At 39.9% G+C, this 12,547-nt stretch overlaps 1 protein-coding gene across 1 annotated transcript in view; it reads right to left on the bottom strand.

Moving 5' to 3' along the window:
• tax1bp1b (Tax1 (human T-cell leukemia virus type I) binding protein 1b) overlaps nucleotides 1-12,547 on the bottom strand; it is a 41,222-nt gene that overhangs the window by 3,510 nt on the left and 25,165 nt on the right. The window contains exons 8-16 of the mRNA XM_057833402.1: nucleotides 11,342-11,527; nucleotides 11,004-11,255; nucleotides 9,987-10,154; nucleotides 9,774-9,846; nucleotides 9,612-9,700; nucleotides 9,421-9,543; nucleotides 2,029-2,230; nucleotides 1,761-1,927; nucleotides 106-191 (exon numbers count right to left, since the gene is read on the bottom strand). Of these exons, the coding sequence (XP_057689385.1) occupies nucleotides 106-191; nucleotides 1,761-1,927; nucleotides 2,029-2,230; nucleotides 9,421-9,543; nucleotides 9,612-9,700; nucleotides 9,774-9,846; nucleotides 9,987-10,154; nucleotides 11,004-11,255; nucleotides 11,342-11,527 (1,346 nt within the window). The remainder of the gene's footprint in view (nucleotides 1-105; nucleotides 192-1,760; nucleotides 1,928-2,028; nucleotides 2,231-9,420; nucleotides 9,544-9,611; nucleotides 9,701-9,773; nucleotides 9,847-9,986; nucleotides 10,155-11,003; nucleotides 11,256-11,341; nucleotides 11,528-12,547) is intronic.

Genomic DNA, 12,547 nt, shown 5'->3' on the forward strand with positions numbered 1-12,547 from the left:
AAATGGCAGGGGGGAGTCAATTACAGCAGAACAAACACATTACACACGTTACGGCGCGCGGCATTCGTGGAAACCCAGTTCAGCATTTCGTAGACTGCGTGTTACCTGGGATCAAAGCAATACGGAGTTTGGCCATCATTCACAAATGGGTTGGGGGGTTCTGTTGTGGCAGGCTTCTCATTGGTATTAACCTGAGAGATAAAACACACACTGATAAGATTCAAATCAAACTGGAGGTTCCACAGTCTATATATGCTTTAAAGTGCCTATGACAGCAAAAAGCATGTTTATTTCATATTTCACGTGAAATGGACCGCTTGGATGTGTGTGGAAGCGATTGATTGTTTCATTCATTTTTTATATCCCGTTCCAAGAAAATGAGTGACTTCCTGGATTAAGGAAGAATGTGACGTCAGCCAGGTCACCATCTCATAATGCAGCTAATTACTACATAGCATGCAGAATGGCTGCGGATCCAGCTGATTTTGCGGATTAATTCGTTTATTTTTCGCATCACGCCAGCTCAATGTGCTGCAGGCTTTTGTTGCTGCAACAGGGAGAGGCGTGTGAGCCTTTTTGAGTTTCAAAAAGTTCCTGTTCACTGCGGAGAATGGCCAAAACAAGTCCGACAACTGTGGGACCATTGGACAAACAAGGAAGTGCGTAAACATTGTGTTCTGTATTATGTCAAATACTGGGATCATGGGACACATTTTAATATGGAGGTGGCTTGCATTTGGTGGCTGACAATGCTCCCTGTCCACAGAGAAGGCCATTCGGCCATCGACCAGCGGCTTGTCACAGACCACGATCACTTCCACCCCATTGGTCCTCTTTGTGTGCCGGCCAATACACTACTATCCTCGGCTTGGGCTCGGGCAACCTTGCGCTCCTCCGACATTGGCCGGTTTGTCCGGCGGTCATTCTCCAGTTGCGTCCCCGGCAACAGCACTGCTCCCCGCAGCAGGGGAACGACGAGCAGAAACTTGCTCGCCGCCAAGGGCTGGCCGATCGGTGAAGGCTGTCACCCTCGCCTCCATGTGTGACATGAGTTGGGGTAGTCTTATGTGATTCTTATGTGATTTTTCGTTTTGGAAAGCTGAAAAAGATTGGAACAGCCACTCGGTTTGGGTTAGCACATTGGCTAGCTGCCACGCCTCCTGTTTTGTTTATGCTCTTTCCTCCGTCTCCAAAGCCTGGGCGGGGAAATTACAAAAGCTGGACTAACTCCGGTGGCATAAAATACCGTTCAGGAGGTGAAAAAGTCAGCAGTTTTGACCATTATGCAGCAATTTTGCCCTGTTATACTGAATAAATGAATTTTTAATATTTCATATTCCATTTAGCACAAGACTTTAGCATATGACAATTCCATTTCTTTAGCAATTGGGAAAAAATACTTAAAAAGAATATCCTGTAAAAATATTGGGAGTACAGAGATTGAAACAATGATTTTGCTGCTCTCTTGCATTTTCCTCGTTCTGAATCATCCCCCTCAATGGGCTGAATTCTAAATCAGCTGAAATCGTTACCCTGCTGACGTCATCATTCACTTGGGGACGCTAGAGCGCTATAATGACAGGTAGGGGTAAACGGCAGATTAAAAGACTAATTTCTCGTCATCTGCCTTTTGCCAAATTGTTGTACATAGTTAAATTGTCTCAAAATATGATTTAAAATTCACATAATAATGCTATTTAAGATTTTTTTTTTAATGCGGTCACAGGCACTTTAATTAACAAACAAGGAGAGGAAGCTACATTGTTGTTGTTGGTGTTGCTCTGCTTCTCATCAGACTCCTCACGGCCGTCGGGTCGGGCCTGGTTGCGGGTGGGCTGGATGCACACCACGTTGCTGTCCCAGGAGGGCGGGCCCATCGGGGGGAGGCAAAGCAGCTGCTCGTCCGACACCTCGTCATCATCCTCGTCTGCAGACAGCACGGTGAAAAATATTTGTGGCAAAAATAAAGTATATTTCTATAGCATTTACTGTATGTGTGCCTGACATTCAAGGTTCCACTGCACTGACCTTTAGAGTCAGACACTGAAGTGTATGGGTTTCCAAACTGCAGCTTAGTGGGGCTCTGAGAGACCAACAGAGCGTTGGGAGTATCCTGGGTGTATGGCATCTGGTACTGCGGATTGAATGGAGGAAGCCTGAAATGACTATTCTCCGCAGCGCTTTTCCCACCCGTGACCTGCTCTGTCTTTTTGTTGCTTTTCTGGATCTCCTGGGGAGGCAAAAGCAGCGTTGGAATAACTTTGACAGGGTTCATTAAAGCAACATTTAACAACTTTCAGATTTCGGTGATCTTGACGACGCAAGTGGACAAAAACAATAGTGTTTTGCCGAATGGCAGACCACATTTCCCATGAAGACCTGCGCAAGTGTCGCCTGCAGTCAGACTGCACTACATTTCTGTTTCCAGTGGCCATGCAAAGGATGAAAAGCTATGAGGTAATTAATCTAACTCTAGCTAAACAATATCATATGACAATGTAACAAATGGGGAAAGCGGTATGCCGTGAAGCAGGTAGCACATTTGAAGTTTTTTGTGTGGCAGAGTTCCCAGTATCCTCCTCTATGTTTAGTGCCAGTAAAAGTGATACAGACCTATTGGGGCCATGACAGAGGTGCATTCAACTACTTATAGTCCATTTTTAATCACAAAAGTTAAGAATTTGTTTGATGAAGGTTGAATTGTTATTAAGTGTGGCTTTTATATGCAATGTGTTCAATAGCTTCAGTCGTATAACAACAAGTTGTCACTAAGTTCAGAGGACATATTGTGTACCCACAGACACACACAATTTGAGACACTTCTATGACATTCTTTTGTCAAAACAGCAAAGGATCAATGACAGGACACTTTCTACCCTACGATTGTCTCCTCCCAGATATTTTGAGGGGCAGTCCTACCACATAGGTTATGAAGTGTATCACACTGCTCCCTCTCAAAGCAGGCCACAAAAAAGTATGGATTTCATTCCTTTGACCAGTGTTGTTAATCTTACTTTAAAAAAGTAATTAATTACAGTTACAAATTACTTCTCCCAAAAAGAAATTGAGTTAGTAACTCGGCTACCTGAATGGAAGAGTAATTAGTTACTTGGCAAAGTAACTGGTGATAATTTTCCTGTTTGTTTTTTTTTTTCACAAAAAAAAAAAAAAAAAAAAAAAAAAAGTCACACAATGTTTCACACAAAGGGGTTTTTTGGACAATTGGTCCTAGCCCAATTCTTTACCCTAAACTCAACTAGACACAGGGGTATTGCGGATATTGCGATAACTAGATAGTAACTTTTGCTATGTGTGGAAGTCATTTAATGTTGTGAATTAACCGTTAAAGTTGTTCAAATTGCTCCCTTTATTGAATTAGTCCCCTTTTGTCTACTTTTTACATGTTTAAGTTTTAAAACTATTTCATCATTTAAAGATAGATTTAAGTCAACATTTTGCCAATTTAGGAGCATTTTAGATAAAAAGTTACTTCGGTTCGCTGGGAAGGTTCTCTACAACAGAGCCTTCCTGAGAAGGCTACTGCTTTAAGATGGCGGCTGTTTACCAACGCATCTAGTTCTTTATTATACATGTTGCTGATGCAGCCGTGTCTGTCATTTGCATCAAGTTCTGTATATATGTGATATCTACCGAAGCATCATGTGGGCGTAGTTTGTAGGCTATCGGCTACAGTCAGGTATTACTGGAGCCACCTAGCATAGTAGCATCGCGTTTGCAATGGCGTCACACTCCCTTGCCTCCTCCCCACTCCTGCTCTGCTCTCTCATCTCCATGAGTCTTTTTCAGACTTTTATCGCGTCAGTCAACCAACATCACAACACGTAGTAACGCACACCTTTCCCGCCCCAGTAACGGTGTTCCCAAGATGAGAAAATTAGATTACTCACTACTGAAGAAAATAACGCCATTAGTAACGCCGTTATATTCTAACGCTGTTATTAACAGCACTGCCTATGACGACTTCAAACAGCTCAGGAGTAGCACTGTGTTGTGTTGAATCAGTTGATCAGTTTGAAAATGTCAGAATTATGATTGATAAATATAACTTTTTTCAACTTGGGTGATATTTAATTTTGGTTGCCAAGGACACCCTTTGAAAATTAAATTCATAATAAATTCTGAATTACCTAACGATAGAAATAAATCCTGATTAAATTCAGTATGTCGTCACCTTCTTATAATTGGCTGTCATTTCTTTTACAAGAATAAAAAAAATGTCAGTAAATACCCAAATTTCAACAAACAGTTCCCTTTTTTTTACTCTCATTTTACTCTATTTTCAGAAACCGTCGATATTTCAGTCCACCACTGGCAGGAAGAAGAGCTTAAAGCAAAACTTTGTAACTTTTCAGTTTGGTCGATTTCACCGACGCTGCTAGACAAAAGCAGTAGTGTTTTGCCTTAAGGAAGCCTGTGTTTCCCATGAGGACCAGCGCACACCCGAACAGTGTCGTAAAATTATCAATGAATCAAAAATCAACACCGAACAGTGTCGTAAAATTATCAGTGAATCAAAAATCAATCTCCCGGTCGCCTGTAGATGGATTAAAAAACATTTCCGTTTCCAGCGGCTGTGTAAAGAATGAATAGTAATAAGGTATTGAATTCAGTTGAGGCCAAACTATAGCATATGACTGTTAGCAACCATGTAGCATAGTGTCGCTAACCCCCAACCCCACTCGAACTCTTCAGCGCTAACGAGTCGACGTCACACCAGCGAGTGAAAGCCGGGTCAATGTTTATTCTGTATATCCTGGCAGCCTCTCTTTTTTTCCTCCCCAGATGAAACTTCGGTAACACTTTATAATAACTATCCGTTTTACTAGTTGATAGATCATTAGTAAACTGTTGATAAATGATTAATTGTTGATTTGTGAAGTATTTGTTAACAGTTTGTTAAGCATTTACAGGGTGTTCTTAACCTGAAACAAAGTTTGTGTAGAAACGTTTCAAGTTTCTGTGTGTAACGTTTGGCATTTCTATCTTTTCAGGTTAAGAAATGCCGTTCACTTCAAAAGAAAAGGCATTTTGATAAGGTATTTTGCAGGCAGCGCTCATGTTGCACATTTATGAAAATCTGCCATAGAACCAACAAATATTTATACTTTTCTTTGTATATTTAACCTATAAAACATGACCTTCAACTTAAAGTGTATATAGTTTTATTAAGGTCCATCAACTAGGATGGGCATTTAGAATGGGGTCAACCATATTGGAACACCCTGTAAATGCTTAAACTGTTAACAAATACTTCACAAATCAACAATAAATCATTTATCAACAGTTTACTAATGATCTATTAAGTAGTAAAATGGATAGTTATTATAAAGTGTTACCGAAACTTCTTTCCTCATTTGCTGGTCTGCCATCTTTGCAGCATTCGCATGAAAGCGTTCGCATCGACTTCCGTCTTTATAATAAATGGGGACAGGGGGAAGTGACGTATGCCGTAAAGCAGTCAGCACATTTGTAGGTTTTTTTTTTTTGTGTGGCACCCCTCCCACTCTCCTCGAAGTTAATTAATGTAATTGAAAGCGATATAGACCCCCTCAAGATATAAAAGAGCTGTCATTCAACTAGTTGTCAGTTGACATATCACAAATGTAATGAAAATATTTATCAAGTTTTGAAAAGTTATCTAGTGTTGCTTTAAAGAATGCAACAGGTATTACTGCTCTTTTGATAAAGTGGATCAGATTAAAGAATGAAGCTTATGTGATTGAATAATATGTGGTCTGTATGACATTTTATATTTTAAATTGTGTCAAACGTTATTTTAATTTAAACTCACCAGCTGGGCGCTTACACAAACGTTTAAGTTGTACCAACATTAAAAAAAAAAAAAAAAAAAGAAAAAACAAAAACTAATTTCAATTCAAAGGCAATGCAACCATTTTGTTTTATAGACGTCAGGGGCAGACGGCAATTGAATTTATAGTCTAACCCTCTAATTGGGTCATTCGGGCCCTTTAAAGTGACTCCAAACATGATTTCAGGGCAATATAGGTCTTGCTGTGGTCCAAACTAATGGAAAGCAAAACAAAAACACATTCACTTCTCTTTTACAATTAAGAGCCATTTGACTCTCTCCACCAGAGTGGGGAAAATGGCTGTTGTTTTTCGGGAAGCATTTTAAGGGTGGAATGATTGTATAAAAGAGGAAAAGGAATCGGTTGCAGGGAACCTCCTGTTTTTCCCTGACTTCTATCAGCTCCCGCCCCTTCTCTGCTACCTGGCTCTAGAGTATACAAAGGGATACAACAACCAAGGAATGACGCGCTCTCCGATGGAGAAAATTCAGTCAAAAAGTAGCCAACGTGTACTGCAATACTCTACAAAAGATTTCTCTATGCAGAGTGCTGATTTATGTGCCGTGCCGCTGGGAGCAAAACAACATGTTTGAGTTCCTCACAGACACGAGGGCAAATATCCGCCTGCCCCGGAGCCAAGCGAAGCATTAGGCCGGCAACTGGAGAGGACTCGTTCGAGCCAAGCTTCACTTGTCTCCAGTGGCGGACATAAACAAACGTAAAGTGTTGTCTCCCAGACAGGCCTGCTCGTAAACAACACTGTCACAAGGATTGTGCTTCTAATCAAATTCTGATCCCCCTGGGCTTACATTAGCCATACAATGAGGACACATAACTGGACTGATTTAGACCAAGTCCATAACTGCTCGGTCTGGCCATATGATAACTTTTTTCTTTCCAATACGGATTCCTGTATCATGGAAGTAATCGTTTGAGCTTGTCATCATTGCCCAAGTTCCATTAAATTCTACACTTTCTTATCAAACCACTTATACACTTAAAAGAAAACATACATTTGTAAAATTTTCCATTCGTATTCTTCCGAACATATACTCCAAGAGTTTCACCCATCCGTTTTTCATGAATTGTAAAACAATAGAAGTACATATAAACAACAGCTCGTGAGAGGATTATGCATCTAAAGGAAGTCACAAAGCGAACACCATTTTACGTGTTATAAATTATTAACACGACATCCCAAAATAAAAGCTACAGTAGTTTTCGGACTATAAACCGCTACTTTTAACCCTCATTTTGAATCCTGCGGCCTATAGTCCAGTGCGACATATTCGTTGATCTATTTGGGTTAATAGGTAACACTTTATTTGACAGTGGTGTCATAAGACTGCCATAAGACCATCATAATCATTAATGAATGCTTATGACAGATATTAAGTGTCATCCGGCAAAGTATGTCACTAACTCCATTTATGTCCAGCTCGGATTTTTTTACATCCATTCAAAAGTGAGATAATTTGCCGGTTAACACAAAATGACATGACATAATCACTCATTAATGCTCATGGAAGTGTCACGTCATAATTATGATGGTCTTATGACAGTCTTATGCAGGCATGAAAATGGGTCAGGGGTTAAAAAGGTGAGAAGGGTGTGGAGGAAATATGTTCCGGTACACTGTACAACAAGGGCTGTCCAAAATGACAATTTTCTCCCGATAAGTCTGCAGACTACGGTATTTTTATGATTAATCTAATCCCCCCCCCCTCCTTTTTTTTTTTTTACCAATTTAGTAATTAAATTTTTGATGACATTAATTCACAAAAAAATTTTGGAACACTTAAATTCTTTATTAAAGTACAAATAAAGACGTAAATAACAAAAATAAATCACAAATAAACAATGACGTCAAATGGTAATAGCATTAATTAGTGCAAAAGAATGGAATGTTAAGAGATTCAGAACACTGACTTTGCCTTTCCAACAGTGAAAAATAATATACAATATAGCATATGGTTATGGTGTTATACTTACTACTACTATATACAATAGTAGAATAATGAAAATTAATTGCCAATCAGATTTTTCATAAAGGGTGTCATTTTAAAGCTATTTTTAGTGTAGAATCCGAATTCTGAAGTATGTGGGATTAACTCCAGAAATCATTATTTATATGACGAACATGACGTGCTTTTATTATGAAATGTTCACCGGAAGTACGTCTGCTTAACCTAAGTTTTACACTCCGCAAAAAAAGCTCTTTTTGTCATTGCATGTGGTGGCAGTCATCAATTTTTTTCTTTTTTTTTTTTTTTTTTTGCAAATGCTGTTAATCAGCGATTTTTCATGTTTGAAGTGTCACCCTTTAGCCGCAAGTTTGCGTTTTGGAGAAGACTGCCAATGTTTTATAGCAGGCTAAAGTAGGTTGTCTTTTCCCCATTAGCCTCAATGTAGCAATGCTAACATTTAAAGTGTTTAATATAGATGTGTTTCCTTATTTCGTATGTCTGAACTTTAATTCGACGGCTTGTTGATGACCAATAAACATCTGTGAAAAGAACTGAAGTCTCATATGCTATCAGCACGCACACACAAATGTATGCATGCACGCGAGCACAGCGATAAACGCAGCCGTGAAAATTACCGCCCTCATTTTTATTTACCGTGCAATTAATGGACTCTTTGCATTTTGCAACTGGCTTAGCAACTTCTATAAAACATGTCGTTAGTTAGTTAGATGGACTTACAATCTGCCAGCTTGTAGTTGTGTCCTGTCGTCTTCCAAAAATTACAACTGGGTGACGGCGCTTTAGGTTTTCATTCACAGCCGACGTGCAGCCAAGCTTGGCATTGAAAAGACAGAACACAACAGTGTACCCTCCTTTGTTTCGTTTAAATAAGTCAAGTCAATGTTTTGGCCACTTTTTTGGCTTTGTGCCACTTTCCCCGCTTGCATACCAAGCGTCCGACATCACAAAATATCTACCAACTGCCCCTCTTTAAAAATTTTCATAGGTCTCCCTTTTACTTCAAAACGGCGAATTTCACCGAAAGGCGAGATATTTTCATGTTTGCTTATAGTGCCTCTGTCAAATGTGTTACCACACTACAATAACTAGCAATTAATGAAATACTGGAACAGAAACTGAAGAAATAATTAGCAGAGAACATGAATTTTGCTTGTTATTTATATCTGTAGCGCTGCAATGCATGCTAGAAGGTATGTTGGACGACAACAATATTGACAGCAAGTGGAAGCAGAGGTTCAAGCTTCATGGTGGTTCTTTTGGTCTTTTGACAGTCTTATAATACCTATGTCAAATAAAGTGTTACCGGTTAATATCTTTTGGTGTCTATATCCCATAATAAAGTGAGGACAGCTGCGGCTTATAGTCCCGTGCGGCTTATCTATGAATAAATGCCGTTTTTGTGTCAAATTTGGTTAGTGGCGGCCTATAGGCAGGTGCGCGTAAAGTCTGAAAATTATAGTCTTCTCCTTGTCGACACTCAAACACTGCAACAAAGGTACTGTAAATTCTCCACCATCTTATAAATGCAGTAATAGCAATTTTGGATGTGGACAAAAGGCCAGAAAGATCTTTAAAAGCCAGCTAGTGGTGAATGCACCCACCATATAACGGTCTTCCCCTGACGCCAGTTGCAGCTTCAGATTCTCACTAATCTTCTGCTGCTCTTTCATTTTTAACACCATCTTGGCAAGCTCATCGTGCATGCCGCTACGTTCCTTTTCCTCCTGAAACATCAACAGATGGTTAAAAAAATGCCCATAGATCTTGCACAGTGGGCATTGAAGATTTTTACCATCAACAACTGCTTGTATTTCCTGTATTTGGACTGTCTGTCAGAACCCTCTTTGAGCTTCTCCTGGATAATGGCCTCCAACATAGGATCTGCAGAACCAAGACTCCATATAACAAGGAAAAGCCAACAACATTCAGTAATAAAGCAGAGTGACAAGCCTACCTGGAACAGATGTGTCTGGACTCGCTGAAGCAGGTACTGTTGTCAGGTCTTGTGCAGAGTTTCTCTTAAGCTCCTACACACAACAAAAGAACCACATTGCTAAAAATAAATACAGACTAGAAAATATTTTCCAAACATTAAAAATTAATATGTGAAGCATGAGTGTGGGAATGTAGAGGCATAGTCGCACTAGTAATCAGGATGCAGACTTACCCCTTGCTGCTCACACAGTTTGAGCACTTGTTTTTGCAGTCGAGTACATTCCTTGTATTTTTCCTTGTAGTGCTCAGCAGCCATGTGCAGACGCAGCTTAAGGTCCTCCACCTCTCTCTGCAGCTCTGCCACAAGAGCAGGGTCCGTAAAGGCTTCCTCCGCTTTGGCCTGGTGGACACCCCATATTAGGTTACATAACTGTCAATGATCCTTAAAAATTGTAGAGCTGCAACTTTTTCAGCCGTCAATCATTTAGTTTCTATTTTTTGACAATTACTATGCAAACATCAAACAGTATTGTGTTTGTAACACTTTTTGGGGTAAATTCATATGGGCCTATTTAAGCTTATGTTGCAGTCGACCCCAAAGGAAATATGAAAGCCTTAACTTCCAAAAGTACTCAAATAGACTGGATTGCGTTCTCATTTTTCTCACTGTGTGTAATCATTATGGGCACTTGGGCCACCATCAGCATGGGAGCATTTTTTTACACTTTTAAAACGCGCTCATGAATCCAACTTTTGGTAGCAACACTTTTATGAAGGTACCAAATTACACCAACAGTTATGTCAAGTCAGCCACCTTATATTGAAACAGTCAAAACTCCAATATCAAAGAACACATAGTCATCTTATCAAAATTAGGTAGGAACGTAAAGTTTTTTGTCTACGTGACTTTTGCCTCAATCAGTGCCATCAACCATTGACAGGGTCAGACATTAAATCCATTTGAACTGGGGTGACCGGCATTAAATGCTCTAGTTTTAATGCCTTTGACAGGAGTATACGGTCAATCCATTTGGATTGAGAGTGTTGTTAGCGATACTCCCAGTCCAAATATACCAACAAAATGTCAATATGATCGAATAACAGAGCAGCAGCCATTTTAAGATAAAAAGATAGAATTTGAGACCTCCCTCTGGGTGTTCCAAGACGAGACATGAGGTAGACAATTCCTTTCAACTTGCAGTTACATCAGAAGTACCTGATGAATTGTAAAGTTGCTGTAGTAACTTACAGCCTCCTGCTTGGCTTCTGCCTTCATCTGCTCCACCAGGTTCTCCAGACGGCTACAGTTAGCCTGCGCCTCAGCTTTTGCCTGTCGCAGGATATCGGCCTCCACCTTCATGTGGTATAGTTCGGACATTGTGCGGTCGCGGGTGCTCGATGCATCCCTCAGCTCAGCGGCCAGCATGGTCGACTGCTGCTGGTTGGCCTGGAGCTGCTCCTCTTTCTGACGCAGTTGCTCCTTCAGGGCTTTTAAATCTCCCTGTCATATGTGAAAACATGTACTAGGAAGTGGGCAACGTGGTTTTTATGACATGGAATATGAGCAATAAATTCAACAGTACGTACCAAGGGGGAAACTTTGGCCAAGATCTCTTTGTACTGCTGCTCCTTCTCCGTAAGGCACAGCTGCAGGCGGCCCACTTCGTCTTTGAACTGAGCGATGGTGTTCTCTTTGTTAACGTCCACTGACTTCATCATTTGCAGCTCTGCATTCAGCCTAGTGTTGTCCAACTCACGGTTTTTCAGGTGAATCTGATGCAAACACAGGTATATTTTTAGTCAAGGCAAATTTATGTATATACCAACAATTCAACACAAGGCAATTCAAAGTGCTTTACATCACAAAAAGATCATAAAAATCCCATTAAATCAATAGAGCATAAAAACAATCGAAACAGGAAATAAAATTATACATAAAAATCGCATTTAATCACGAATAGAATACAATAAAAAATACCACTACTACTACTACTAATTGAAATCAGCAATGGAGATAAAGCACAAGAGGAATAGAAAGCAAATAGATTGAAAAATATAGATATAGATATGCTGTGCTAAATAAGAGCGTTTTAAGCCCTGATTTAAAGGAGCCAACAGTTTTGAGGATACTTCAGACCTTCAGGTAACTTGTTCCAGAGGTGAGGAGCATAAAAACTAAATGCTGCCTCACCCTGCTTGGTTCTTGTTCTTGGAACATACAGGAGACCAGTTCCAGATGACCTTAGGGGTCTAGAAGTTTCATAGGAATCTAACAAATCAAGCATGTATTTTGGTCCAAGGTCATTTAGTGTTTTGTTGACGAGCTGTAGTATTTTATAGTCTATCCTTTGACTCACTGGAAGCCAGTGTAACGACTTCAAAACCAGTGTAATGTGGTCCAGTTTCCTTGTATTTGTGAGGAATTTGGCTGCATCATTCTGTATTAGCTGCAGCTTCCTGACTGATTTTTTTATCAAGACCTTTAAATATACCGTTGCAATAGTCCAGTCTGCTGAAAATGAATGCATGCATAAGTTTTTCCATGTCTTGTTAAGTCAGAAGCCCCTTAATTCTGGCTATATTTTTTTTTACCACATTCAAACAAGCAAGTTTTACTTTTATTGTAGTCATTGTAATAACCATGTGACAGTTCAAATAAATCCATCATGACCAACAAGAAAAAGGGAGAGCGGGGGACGCAAACCAACACTTATCGTGCAAGTTAAATAAGAGGTGGAGTTTTTTTTGGGTACCATTTCCGTGGTGACTGTGTTGTTTGCGGCAATGCCATTT

The sequence above is a fragment of the Corythoichthys intestinalis genome, chromosome 4 (genome assembly GCF_030265065.1).
Source record: "Corythoichthys intestinalis isolate RoL2023-P3 chromosome 4, ASM3026506v1, whole genome shotgun sequence".
Taxonomy (NCBI): domain Eukaryota; kingdom Metazoa; phylum Chordata; class Actinopteri; order Syngnathiformes; family Syngnathidae; genus Corythoichthys; species Corythoichthys intestinalis.